Raw genomic sequence first — 15,032 nt, 5'->3', positions numbered from 1 at the left:
AGAAATGCAAGCTTTTCATGGTTGATTAATGAAAGTGAACAATTTTGGAAAGATGCTGCAAATTTAGTAGCAATAATAATAACAATAATAAATAAATAAAAATAAAAAGCTGACGCCACATGGTTTTACATGAGCTATGAAGCTTTCTTTTTCTTATATATATGTGCAATAATTTCATATTAGCTAGGTTCTAAAAAGTTTTCGAATTGCTCGAATTTTGGTTTAACTGTAACTTGCACAAAATGGAATCAAAACACTAATCAACAAATTTCATTCTAATAAGCACAAAATATTTTCTCACTGTCACCTTTCCCTCTTTTCTGTCTTCTAATTTGGCTTGTTTGCAATAATTTAGACAGTGCTATCTTGATAAAAACCGAAATTTGATTATTACCATGAACTCATAAATAACAAGTCATTAAAAAACCTCAATGACTGCTTTTTCAAATTCTGCTTCATTTCATTCACACACACAAGGGAAATACGTCATTTATTTTTATAATTGATTTGTTTAGTTTCAAACTGTGAATTCATATTTGACATTTTTTAAAAATACATTTCTACTTTGAAAGAATAACATTTTTCTAATTAAATATTTTTATTTTATTTTATATAAGTCTTTTTGCATACATATTAAAGACTATTAGATAATTTGTATTAAATCAAAGGTTATCATCCAAATATTGCAAAATATCATTGTTTCACAAACAGCTGTGTCACTACCTACAAATTAAAAATCTAAGAGCACCAGGATGTTGTCAATCCATCTTTCTAAAATTCTCATGTCATCAAATATCAATCAGTCATCAATCATCAATAATATTTAACAATCATGTTAAATACCTAAATGAACTTTATAGATTTACTTTGCATCAAGCATTCATTTTAAAATTTATTCCCTTGTAATACAAATGAAAATTAATTTCATCACTAGAAAAGGTATGAATTTTATTTTTAAAATAGTATTTAATTTTCAAAGATATTATAAATTTAATAAAATACACTTAAATATTCATTTAAATAATTTTAAAAGTAAAATACTAAGAACAAGCTGATAAAATAAATTACTAAGAAGGAGTGACAGACAACAAATTTTTATTACTCAAATGATCAAAAAACTAATTTTTAATGGACTAATGAAAAGCAAATGAAACTTAAAAACTTTTTTTAAAGACAAAACCTCATTTTAGTGACAGAAAATATTACTTAACACTTCCATTCGTTAAATGCTATTTAAATTACATACATTAAAATATTATTTAATATTTGTTACTATAAAGATTTAGTAATGTTACTATTAAATTCCCAAAAAGTTAAACAGAAGAAATTAAATACAATTCAGAGAATATTTATGGAAGGGGGTAAAAAACAGGAAGAAATAAAACAAAATAAATAAATTAAAGATACGCTCAATACAGAATCAATAAAACAAAATTTCATTCCGAAAGTAATACAATTCTTAAGGTGAGAAATTAAGTAATTTTCAGAGAATTAATTTTTTAGTTAAAGAATAATAAATTAGCAAACAAATATTTTTAAAAAATATTTATTTTTAAATATTTTTAAACAGTTTTAAAGAATCCTACCTAAATACTTTTACACAGTAGGTAGAAATAAATACAAAAGATTCATCAATAAACTATCTGAAAAAAGTATTATTAAAAATGTATTAATACAAAATGTACAAAATGCACCTGATAATTACCCAAAAGATGAGTCCAGATATTTCCAGTTTCAGTGTGAATTCTAAATATTGATCTGAAACAAGCATTGAAAGATGGAAGAGGTGGCCTATGACCACGAAGGATAAAGTCATTATCTTGTAACCACTTAGGCAGTGAACTGAAATGACAAACCTGCAAAGGGGGGAAAAAATAAAAATATTTCAAATATATTTTAAAAGAGTGGGACTCAAATATCATTTTCACTGCCAAAATAAATAAAAATAATAAAAATACTTGCTTTCCAAGCCTCTTCCCAAACTTTTCTCACCAGATGTTCTGCCTGCTCTGCTTCTTCTAGTACTTTCCGTACCAGATGCTCTGCTTGTTCAGCAGCTCGTGCAGGCAAAGACATTTCAACAATATCCAAATTCAAGTCATCATCATCCTCACTCGACAACTGAAATACAGAAGTAATCAAATTGAAACATTAAGAATAGCAGATAATATAATTTGTCGGTACAATAACAAAGAACCAAACAACTTTAAGCATCCACTTATAAAGGTTAGATTCTTATTCTATCAGTAAAATATAAAAAACCAATTAGATAAAACTATTCTGTGCACATTACAAGCAAAAGAAATCTTTTTAATTTTTTCTGGAAATTCAAACATATAAGGAAAAATAAAGGTTGTCAAAATAGTATAACTTATAATGATTAATATGCCACCTTTTATATAATGTTAAAAGAACATTAGCAAGCTGAAATAAAAAAGGAACTTTTTTTAAATTGATAGTTTAAAATTCCATACCTTAAGGTTTCTAATATGTATATTTGAAGCAAGTAAAGAGGTATAACTATTTAAACATTGTAGAGAAAACATTGTACAAATTACCTCAGTGTCCGGAAATACATGGCTGCGGCCAATGTCTTTAGATGTACCAGGTATGGCAAAATGAGCATCACTGATGCTTGTATCATCCAAAAATACATGGGGAGTTGGTAAGTCTAGATTCCCGGGATCAGAAGTAAATTGTCTCTCGCGACATAAAGTGTTAGGACCAAAGAGTTCATTGAAGTCCATATTCTTAAAAAAAAAATAAAAAAAAAATACAGTATCAAAATCAGCTCTAGAAATTAATAATTATAACATAAAAAAAGTTAAAAGACATTCTATAAGATAAGTCTTTAATGACAAAAACTGTATAAACCATTCTATGAGATTCTAATATTTGTGTTCTATCAACAACTAAATATGGGAATCTTATCAAAAAATTGTTTTATTCTAAAGTATAAAAAATTAAATAAAGATGAAAACTACCATTTGTTGATTCCCCTGTTTTTTTCTGATACATTTTCACTATTTGCTATAGAATCTTCTCGATAACAGATTTTCAATCTACTTAATAACACTATCCAACTTAGAAATATGATTAAATTCAATATCTGCTCTCTTCTCCCAATAACTTTTATTAAAAAAAAATACCTAATACATATATATTAAAACTTTATTTTATAGTAAAAGAATAAAATATTCGATAGTTTTATTACTTAATGTAAAACATTGTATCAAGCAAAGAATTTACTAATTGTTATTTTAACTAAATAATTCAAATTAGATCTACACATTCATCCCAGTATTATAAAAAGTAATTTTTTTTCATTCCGCTTACAATTAAAGAATTTACAAATAAGTTTTGAAAGCTTATTACCTCACTTTTTTTTTATAAACATAACAGTGAAAATATTTCTTTAAATGTTCAGTAATTAATTCTACTTTAACAAGGAAAAATGGCTTAAACAAGCAAAATTAAAACAAATTTTACCAGCAGATTAATTAGTTAAATAGTAGCGTTTATACAAAATCCGGTTTTCGAATTTAATATTACCAAAAACTCGGTTTTAGCCAGTTTTCAAATTTTTGTCAAAAAAAAAAAAAAAAAGAATGGGGAAAAAATATTTTATTTAATTTATGCAAAATGACAAAAAAAAAAAAACGAAATGAATATCAAATTCAAAATATGAAAAATAAATAAATTAATGATTACATATACATATTACTTACACAAAATAACGAAAACTCCAACAAAAATTTGAAATATTAATATTATTTTCACTAATTTTAATTTCTCCTCGAAAATAGGATTAAAAAAACATAAAATTAAAATGTCCAATGAGTGGTGGTTAAAACTTCTTATTTTGGACACAATATTGCCTAAAATTGAAAATACTCATTCACCAGCTACTGAGTTTAGTTTTATAGCTTTCAAGGCATCAAATAACAAATCTTTTTTGTTCTTTTATTCGTTGCCTCAAATAATGAAAATTCAGTTTTCAGCGTCTTTGGATTTGTAAGTTTTTCTTTAGGTTCTTATAGAAACTTATGAATTGATTTTTCCATGGCTTCTTTTAAAAAAAAAGCATTACTCTGATGAGTAGTTTCTTCGATTTGCTCTTTATCAGAATTGGTTTCCACATAAGGATTTGGAAATATTCTAGACAATATCTGTCCAGATAACTTAATAATTTCGGTTTTTGAAACCAATTAAAGTACACTAGATTTCTTCGCTGAACTAGAAATATTTTGTGGATTTTGCAAATACAGTAAAAGAGTTTCTAATTCTACCTGTCTTCTTTCTTGAATTCGTTCTTCTAAAGTATATAATAATTTCAAACTTATTTCAGTATTTACATTTTTTAGTTAATTCAACAGAAATTCAAATATACCTTCACTTATAGATAAATTGACATCTCATCGCTTTAAGCTTTCAGCTGCTGAACAATTCCGTCCAACCAATAAAATTCATTTTTTTTTTTTAAGGGTGTTCTGGAAAGACTGGTTTTCAAATGTGACAAATTTACTTTAAAAAAACCGGTTTTTTAAAACCGAGCTTGAAAAACTGTCAAACCCTCTTAAATAGGGGGGGGGGGAAGCAGATATAATAGAAAAGTTCTACGTTGCTAATAATAAAAAAATAAGGTTTCAGAAACTAATAACTTAAAAAATTTTACTGCAAAAAGATTTAGTTCCTATTAGGAAAAATTTGACAGAAATAATAATAATAGATATCCAAAAGCAAACCCAATTTATACAAGACAATATCAGTCGCAGAAATCCCACTTAACAGCTACAGTAAGAGATTTAAAAATTGTAGCATACACAATTGATGTAAAAATAAAATTCATTATCAAATATTTTCTTTTCCAAATTTTTCTTTTAGTTAATGAAGAAGTAAAGAATTGTGCAATTATAAAATAATACATAAAATAGGTTTCCATTAATTTATTCTGTTCGATAAGGAGCAAAGTGCAAAATATCAAAAATGTCTAAATATTTATATTAGCAAAAAACACTTCGACTCATTCTTGCAAACTGACGAAATAGATTATAATAGATTCATAGAAAATTTATTTTCTAAAAAAATTTCGGATGAAACATTTAAATGCGTAGCAATTAATAAAAATCAGTTTCAGAATTAATCATTTAAAAGTAATATAGTAATTTATATTTTTAAGTAAATAAAAATAGTTTCGAATTCAAAATTCATATCAGAAATACTTACTACTTCTACGCTTCGAATTTAAATACATATTTTCAGGCCATCAGAGCTAGAAAGAAAAGGAGATAAAAAAAATCACATGGTATGTTCTGAGGTTTTCAAAAACGCACCATATTTTGTAAAAGCGTCGATAAAAATATGAAATAAATGCTTATTTTTGCCAGAAAACTCAAAACACCGATACAGAAAAATTGAGCAGTTACAGTAGCAGTGTTTCAATTTGTAGAGGAATAGGTTGAAGGTAAAATATAGTTGATTGAATGATTGAAAGCTATGATTTCTTTATTTTGTTTTTGCTCCTCTGTCGTAACCTTCTCTACAAAGCAGGCCTTCTCTATGAAGGGACCCGGGTGCAAGAAACCATTTGGGGCCCTAATTTTTTGTGCAGTAAAAAAAAATAAAAAAAAAATACAAACATGAACACATATTATTAATAAATGTCTATTTAATGCGTGATTTTGTTTTTGCTAATACATCAGTTACTTCAGAAAAATTACAACTTTTTACAATTTCTTTTTCGATGCTTAATATAGCAAGTGCATTTAAGCGTCCTGAACACATGTGCTTGACCGAAGATAATTCTTTATTGATTTTAATTAACTGAAAGAGCGCTCATTACATGCTATAGTAACTGGCAATGTAAAGAAAAGTTTTAATACATTTAGAAATAACTCATTATAATTATTAGAAATAACTCATTATAATTATTAGAAATAACTCATTATAATTATTATTTAATGTGTATTGAAATATGTCTTGTGCGTTATTTACATCTCTTTCATTCAAAGTCAAATTCCATAGCAAACAAATTTCCTGGATTAGGTTTTCATCTGCATCTTTGTTATAAAACTTTACAAAGTTTTTGGAACATTTTTCTAATTCATGTTTTTTTAAAGTTTTTATATCAATGATTAATTTGAAATCAGAAATAATATTTGGTATACTTTTAAATCTATCTTCTCTTTATACAATAACAATATCAATTGCAGGATTAAAAAAATAGCACCTAAATTCCTCTACCAGGTTTTTTATAACTGCGTCTTCTGCTAATTCGGAATATAACCTTTTCCTTTTTCGAATTCGTTTCACAGGAAAATGTTCCGAAATGTTCAAATTACATGCTTGCACTTGCTTCGTCTAAAAATATGTTAAATTTTGAATTTCAGTTTTAATTTCATTGACTAAATTGAAAACCGAGTCAAGAACAATTGTTTTTGCTTGAAATAGTTTATTGCTAGTGTTAATTTTGGACAATATTGCAAACCATACTATTAAATATAAAATAAATGGCATTTCTTGTATTGCATCTAATAAACTTTTAGCTTCAGATATCGCTGTATTATCGTTACTTATATCAATAAATTCATCTGCCGGCGTCTTGGCATAGGGGTAGAGCGTCTTTCACGTGATTTGGGCGTCCTGGGTTCAAGTCCTGGTTCGGACAGGGTTGTTTTTCGTCTGTTCTATCTGCGAGATGTGTGAATATGCCCCCCCCCTGTAAAAAAAGGTTGCGCAAGCGAATCTGATGCGTGAGTAGCTAAGACGTACTCTTGGCCCTAGTTGGAGCTACTAAAAATAAGAGACGCTCCCTTGGCTTAAAATCCGAGCTTGTCCATGGCAAATGCCATTAGAAACAACAACAATAAATACAAGTTTGTTCAAACTATGTATACACTGCTTTAACTGAATCTATTTTGGCTTCCCAACGAGTGTCACATAATGGTCTAAGAATAATGTTTAAAGGCTTTTTTTGGATTTTCCCATCTTTTTGTACGTGCAGAAAATAAGCAATATAAACGCTGCAATATCCAAAAACAATATATGCTGTTGGAAGTGGCATTACAAATCAATAAATTAAAAGAGTTTGATAGGCAAGACACATAAATTGCATAAGGATATAGAGCAATTACTCTATAATGTACATATTTATATTTCCCTTTCATGTTGCTACCATTGTCGTATGCTTGCCCTCTACAATTCATAATATCTAAATCAAGCTCGCTTAATATTTACTATAGAGTTTTTGTTAGTCCTTCACCAGGCATATTAGTTTCTTCAATATACCCTATAAATGACTCATTTATGATTAACCTTCTCTCTTTAAAATTTATATACTTAATAATGATCGAAGTTTGTTCCTTATGGGAAATATCAGGAATACAATCCATTTGGATACTATAGTACATGGCTGCTTTTATATCGTGTTTAATTTTGTTAAGGACATTATTTTCTAACGCAGAAAAAAATTCTTCTTGTAACCTATGTGCTAAATGATGCATAATTCTATTTTTAGAATTTATTATTTTTTTATATGATCCATTAGCACAGGATCGTATTTACTTAATAATTCGATTAAACTTTAAAAAATTTCCATTATTAGGCACATTTATTATTTTGTGGGTTCCTCGAAGTGGAAGAATATTACACGCTAAAAATGGAATCACATCTACAATTCTTTGAAATAGTAATTTGAGTCGTGCCATTCCCTTACTTATATTAAACATTTTTTTTTATCAATAATCGAACATAAATTTAATCGTTTTTATTCTTTCCAAGCAATCAATGAATTAAAATGACAACTAGAGTGTTCATGATCTTGGATTACAGTTGACAGCTTTCTCCAGTTATTAGAGCCACTTATAAATCGTGTAGTTTGGTCATTTCCTCTTCTTTTGGAAAACAGTATATAGAAAAAACAAAATACGGAGTCTTGAATAAATTAACCAGCTGCGAAATTGAGTTGGAAAATGATTTATCTCCAGCATTTTTAGCAAAAACTACTTTGTGTTGTATAGGTCCGATTTTAACACAAAATATTCTTAATTTATCAATTATAATACTTGGCCATAAACCAGGATCATTTATACTCTCTTGATCATATTTGTTATTGTCATTTTCGTCATTATTTTCTGATTCGATTACATTTGTATAAACACACGATTCTTCGACAAATTTCACCGTTTCAACATTTTCATTGCTAGACTATGTACATTGCGTAGAACTTTCTTCCCAGCTGAAGTTTGAATTGTAACTTCTAAAGTCGAAACAATTTCTTTACCAGTATTACTTCGTAGCCAAGAAAACAGATCTACTTGTGACTTCTTGAAGTTCCGCTTTTCTTCTTTTTCTTTTCTGATAATTTTCTGTTTTGACACCCAAAGGGATATTTCCTTGGCGTGGACATGGTTATATCTAACAGTATTAAGCAGTTTATAGAATGAATTATCAAATTATTATATGCTATACTATAAGCTATTGCCTAGTAGGTGAGGTATGTAATTGTAAATCTACTTACCTTATACTAACAATATTTTGCACACTTGCAGAAGACTATTATATATACTATGAACTTCGTGTATATTCAAATCCGCCGACTGCTCCACTTAAACTTCTTCCTTAATTCTTTTCATTCCGGTCATGGCCGGTGAAGCAGGAATGCAATGTGCATTGCTAGGAGTTGATCGTTTAATTTATCTTCGGTTTTCTTTTTGTTTGAGCAACTTCATATAAACCAACATAGATGCACGCATAAAAACTATTACATTAGATGCAGAAAAAAGTATATAGCTGATGATTTACAAGTCCATTTGAACCCAGTCTCAGCCTCGACTTCTGGTCGCGGTAGCGCTCAGAAGCCGCGCCGCTCTGTCAGCATGTCTGAAGGGGATTTATTTATTCATAAATCAACTCCCTTCTTTTATAGGTATCACTGCGATCATTGCCTAATAACGGCGTGAGGTAACGCTTAATCAGCTACATGGAAACAAATTTGTATACTTTCAGTACGTGTAAACGCTATTATTATTCAGAACACTATTTTAATTCTTAATCACGGTGGCGCCCCCCTCAATCGCAAGGCCCCGGTATTATTTTTTTAACACTGCAATTGATATTGTTATTGTATAAAGAGAAGATAGATTTAAAAGTATACCAAATATTATTTCTGATTTCAAATTAATCATTGATATAAAAACTTTAAAAAAACATGAATTAGAAAAATGTTCCAAAAACTTTGTAAAATTTTATAACAAAGATGTAGATGAAAACCTAATCCAGGAAATTTGTTTGCTGCGGGATTTGATTTTGAATGAAAGAGATGTGAATAATGCACAAGACATATTGCAATACATACTAAATAATAATTATAATGAGTTATTTCTAAATGTATTAAATGTTTTAAAACTTTTTCAGTTACTATAGCAAGTGCTGAGCGGTCTTTCAGCAAATTAAAATTAATAAAGAATAATCTTCGGCCAAGCATGTGTTCATAACGCTGAAATTCACTTGCTATATTAAGCATCGAAAAAGAAATTGCAAAAAAATTGTAATTTTTCTGAAGAAGATATATTAGGAAAAACAAAATCACGCATTAAATAAACATGCATTAATAATATATGTGCATGTTTTCATTTTTTTTAATTCACAAAAAATTCGGGCCCTAAAGGTCTTCTTGCATTTAGGCCCCTTCATAGAGAAGGCCGGCTCTGAGTATAGATTTAGTAATTTTTCGATTTAATCAATTGTCAAATGCATTTGGCTATCATTTCAAACACCTTTCTCATATGGGTTCTATCTCTTCTACACAATACATCCGATTTGTATTCTTTTTTATTATCAAGTATATTTGCTTATTAATTAAAAATTATTAGTTAAAAACAACGTAATCCAATCATGGTTCCAATTGAAAATGCATTTATTTACTTATTGTACAGAGTTGTAAGTTTTGCTGGAATGAAAGCTTGGCATCGTTACTATAGTTATAAAATTTAAGTTGCAACAGAATAATTATCAGCAGAAGATCACCCCAGTGGCATAATTAGGGTGAGGCAGGCAAGAAATCTGCCCTAATTAAGTCAAAGCAAAAATGCAAAATTAAGCAATCAATTCGCTGCATTTAAAAGAAAATATTCTAATAAGCTATTTTTTTCCAAGATTAAAAAAAAATAATAATAAATTTAAACGATTTCAGCAAAGTGAGAGAAAACTAAAAGCTTTCAAAGGCATTTAGCTTCTCTATTTGGGAATAAAGGCGTATTAAAAACTTGTGATTATTAGCTAATGTTTATTTTATATGTAAAACTGAACAAATTATAACGAAACTTATGTTAGATAATTTCTTTTCCTTGCATGGAAAGCAAGGAGTAGAGATTTTAAATCTTTTGGATTCATGTTAAAAGAAATAACTTTGCTCTTTGATTTTCGCAGAAGCAACGAAAATAAAATTAAAATTTATAAACTAATAAAAAATTAATAAACTTTAAAATTTATACAAACATAACTAAAGATTGTATAATGTATCATATATGTACCAATGTACCATATATGTACCAATGTACCATATATGTACCAATAAGAGTATCATATATGTATTAGAAATAAGCCGTTTTTCAAATCTCTTGTTAGTGAAGCAAATGATCGGGAACTACGTTCCTGAAAATAGAATCATGAATATTAGAAAGTATATTTATGATTAATACATGGTCCAGTCACATTAATGTGACCACTTGTCAAAATCCAGAATAACCACCTTTCGCAGAACGGACAGCAGCGAGACGTGCAGAAAAAGAGTCAGTTAGGTTCCTGAAGGTGTTCACTGGGATGTTCAGCCATGCTAACCCCAGTGCCGTGCCCAGCTGCGCTAGGTTACGCGGGTGAGGATACATGGTGCGAACAACCCAATCGAGGTGGTCCCACAAATTCTCGATTGTGTTCAAGTCCGGGGAATTTGCTGGTCAAGGTAATACGGTAAACTTATCCTGGTGCTCTTCGAACCACGAACGTACACTGTAAGCTTTATGACACGTCGCATTGTCCTGCTGGTAAATGCCACCAACCTGAGGAAAAACAATTCGCATGTAGGAGTGAACATGGTCTGCAAGGCAGATGCATACTTCATGATGTCTTCCACAACGATGAGTGCACCCAGAAAATATCACAAAAACCTTCCCCAGATCATAATGTTTCCTCCTCCTGCTTGGACCCTTCCGGTAATTGTTGCAGGGTGTTTGCTTTCAGACCGTTTCACGCCCTATACGCCAACGTCCATCTGTTCGTTGGAGCATAAAATGTGATTCATCGGAAAAAGCCATCTGTCTCCACTCGGTGGAAGTCCAGTTGCGGTACTGGCGTGCAAATTCCGGCCTTCGTCACCGATGAGTAGCAGTCAGCATAGGTGCATTAACCAGGTATCTGCTGCGGAGGTCCATACACAGCAACGTTCGCTGGACCGTCGTTGTGGAGACACTGTTGGCACCCCCTTGGTTCAACTTGGCGGTCAATTGCTCAACGGTTGCATGTCTGTTCGCCCGAACGCATCTCTGCAGCCTTCGCTTACCTGTACCATCTATGACTCGTGGTGCATCACATTTGCCACGTCTCTGATTTTGGATAGTGCCATTTTGTCATGCACGTTATACTTTTACCACGGCAGCTCGCGAACAGTTTACAAAATGAACCGTTTCGCAAGGGCTTCCACCCTTGGCCCGAAAGCCAATGATCATGCCCTTTTGAAAGTCGGATAAATCGCTCCGCTTCCGCCTTCAAGAACTGAAATGTTTTTGAATGCCTACAACACACTTTATATATTCACCAAATTTGCTGATAACACGTGCCTTCTGCGATTGGCCCTTTAACGTTGATGTCAAAAATAGGCTGTGGTCACATTAATATGACTGGACTGTGTATAACCGAGACATATATCTCAAGGTAAAAAAATGAATAAAACTAAATTTAACTAAATTTCACAGCTTTTTTTTATTTGGAGAGAAATCGTTGTGCTAGACTAAATGTAAATAAGCCAGAAAGATTACATTTATTTTCATTCATTGAAACCTCTATTAAGCCGGAAAAGAAGATCAGTAGAGATCAAGAACGATTAATCATTTTGAATTAGGACTAATGCTTTTCAATAAGAAAAACCATAAATAATTTTCATTAAAAGTAAAAGGACGTATTATGGAAATCATAAGCAACAAAAATATGCACTATGATTTAAGATGCACTATGATGTAGATATAATAACCAAATATCAATCTTTTGATCACACACACACACACACACACACACACACACACACACACACACACACACACACACACACACACACACACACACACACACACACACACATTCTTAAATTTATTTCATGATTTTTAAATTATATGAAAAAAATTTTTAATTATAAAAGAACACCGACTGTGGTTCAGTTGTTAATTTATTTTAGTTTCAATTGATTTCTACAACATTATAAATTCATAACATTTCGGACACTTAACGTCTTCAAAATTTATCGGAAGTAATGTATCCTTTTTTTATATGAATATAAATAATTTTTACTAAAATTATAACTTAGTGCAATTTTACATGTCATAGACAAATCAATAATGTGTCAATTTTGATTTATATTTGAGTTTTTGTTTAATTTCATATCTTTTTATTTCATTCAGTGCATTAAAACTTTGTCGCAGGATGCTAGATACTAAATGTTATTGATTGTAAATTTTAATAGTTAAATTTAACTATATTTCGAAATTATTCTACATATTAATTTAATTACCAAGACTTTTGAATGATTTTATATGGGTTAACAAAGGATTTATTTCAATATTCAGAATTTTCATATAATGCTCAAGAGCCAAAAAGTAACATACAGTCACTCAAGAAAGCACTGGAACACTTGGCTTGAATAATTAAAAAGTTATTTATAAAAATTTATCACATTAAAATAAAAATAAAGTGAATCAAGAAATATTTTAACATTTGATGTACAGTTTGTAAGGAAAATTTTATTGGTATTTCGGAGTTATAATTTGATCTAGCTTTTTAAGTATAATTCAAAGGCAAATAGGAGTCGAAAAAGTATTGGGACTCTTTTGGAATGAGAAATTCAACAAATATGTAGCACATCAATAGAAATGAATTTACTACCACATTTTTAAACTATAATTTTAAACATAAAATTTTCATTAGATAGGATTAGTTATAGAAAAAATGGCTTGAAACAAAGATATATCGGTTAATGTGCGAAATCTTATAATAATTCATTGGAAAAATGAAAAATCAGTTCGCTGTATCGGACATATCTTGAAATTGAATGAGTCTACTGGTTTTAACATTAATCACAGGTTCAAGAAAACAAATAATGTTCAAAACAAGCAAAAATCTGGGCATCTAAGGACATTTAATGAACATGAAAAAAGGTGGACTGGGAAATAAGTTCACTTTAATCCAAAAACTAGTACAGTAAAATTGATTCTGCAATGTAAAAGTAAGTTCGGAATATCTATAAATCCTGAAACTGTTAAAATTTTTTAAGAAAATATAAATATCATGGCAGCTCAAGAAAGCCCTACATCAGCAAAGCAAATCGACAAGCTATGCTGGCATTTGCTAAAATGTTTGTAAAGTAGCCAAAAGAATTTTGGGAAAATTTAATTTTTCTTGATGAAAGCAAGTATAACATTTTCCGATCGGATGGCCCACCAAACGTTTGGCAGAAACCAAATATAACTATGTAAGTCAAGAATTTACGGCCTACTGTCAAATACGGAGGTTGCAATCAAATAGTTTGGGATTGTATGGCAAGCACTGGTGTCGGGAACTCACATTTTGTTAGTTGAACAAGGAAAAAACATGTCTATTTTTACATTCTCAAGCGAAATTTAAAGCAAAGTGCGAGCAAGCTGGAAATCCCAAGACATTTTAAATTGTATCAAGATAAAAACCCAAAACATAGAGGACCCATTACTGATATTTGCAACACTGTCCTAGTGTTATTAAGACTTCTGCAGAAAGTCCAAACTTTAATCCCATTGAGCATGTGTGGGATTATTTTCAGCCAAAACTATATGAATATCAAATTTCTAGCAAGCAGGATTTAAGAAAACATTTGGTCGAACGGAGGGCCGAAATCGATGGAACATTTTGCAAAAATTTTTTCCAACCCATGCCAAATAGACTACGAGAGGTCAAAAAAGTAAAGGCTGCCCATCAAGATATTAACTTGATGGGCAGTTTGCGTTGTTTTTATTTATTTATTGGGAAGTGTCCCAATACTCTTTTTAGCACGTTTTTTACATGATTTCTTTTATTTTTAATTATAAACATAATTGCATTAATATGAAAGTTTTGTTTAAATTATTATTTTTTGTAAAAATTAAAATAATATTTACCTCTTTGTTTTAGTTTCATTTGTATATTTAAGTCAAATATTATGATAAAAATCTGTGAACTTATGGTGTGTCTAAATACTTTTTTGACAGACTGTATGTAACGTTTTCATTACTAACCCTTTACACTCGAAAAAGTAATTCAATACATAATTGTTTTAAATAGAAGTTCTTTGAAAAATTAATCCACAGCTTTTTACCATTCTGTAAGATTTTTTAACAGTCAAAATTGAAAAATAAATAAACAAAACATCAAAATGATTCGCCGTCTTGAATGGTGAGTGACAGGCACCCTCCTAATGCAAAGGGTTAATTGTATATGTCGATGGCCTTTCGATGGATGAAGAGGTTTGTATACAATTTATATTACTTTTTTATGTATGGTATAAATAGAAATAATTTTTGATTTGGATTACTTTAATGCATTCAAAGATCCCCGTTAACAACATTTGGATTTTTTTATAAGGGCCTTATTTAAATTATTAATATTAAAATGGAGAAAATTTTCTGTATAAATTTAGCATAAAGCATTTTGTTTTCCAAATATGATTTGAAATATTTTTATGATACATTTTCTTTTCAAGGGCTGCCCATGTATAATGAATGATTACTATGAAGTTATTTGAAATGTTTAAATCATAT

The 15,032-nt window shown here is 29.7% G+C and overlaps 1 protein-coding gene across 2 annotated transcripts in view; it reads right to left on the bottom strand.

The window, feature by feature from the left end:
* Positions 1-5,458, bottom strand: part of LOC129959963 (adiponectin receptor protein-like) — a 30,961-nt gene extending 25,503 nt beyond the window's left edge. For both annotated transcript variants that reach the window (XM_056072892.1, XM_056072893.1), the window contains exons 1-4: positions 5,227-5,458; positions 2,559-2,750; positions 1,963-2,121; positions 1,706-1,856 (exon numbers count right to left, since the gene is read on the bottom strand). In XM_056072892.1, coding sequence (XP_055928867.1) covers positions 1,706-1,856; positions 1,963-2,121; positions 2,559-2,747 — 499 coding nt within the window. In that variant the 5' untranslated portion in view covers positions 2,748-2,750; positions 5,227-5,458. The remainder of the gene's footprint in view (positions 1-1,705; positions 1,857-1,962; positions 2,122-2,558; positions 2,751-5,226) is intronic.
* Between the last annotated feature and the right edge of the window lie 9,574 nt (positions 5,459-15,032).

This window comes from Argiope bruennichi, chromosome X2, assembly GCF_947563725.1.
Source record: "Argiope bruennichi chromosome X2, qqArgBrue1.1, whole genome shotgun sequence".
NCBI classification, from domain to species: Eukaryota; Metazoa; Arthropoda; class Arachnida; order Araneae; family Araneidae; genus Argiope; species Argiope bruennichi.
The sequence above is the reverse complement of the archived record's forward strand: the minus strand, read 5'-3'. Positions and strand labels throughout refer to the sequence as shown.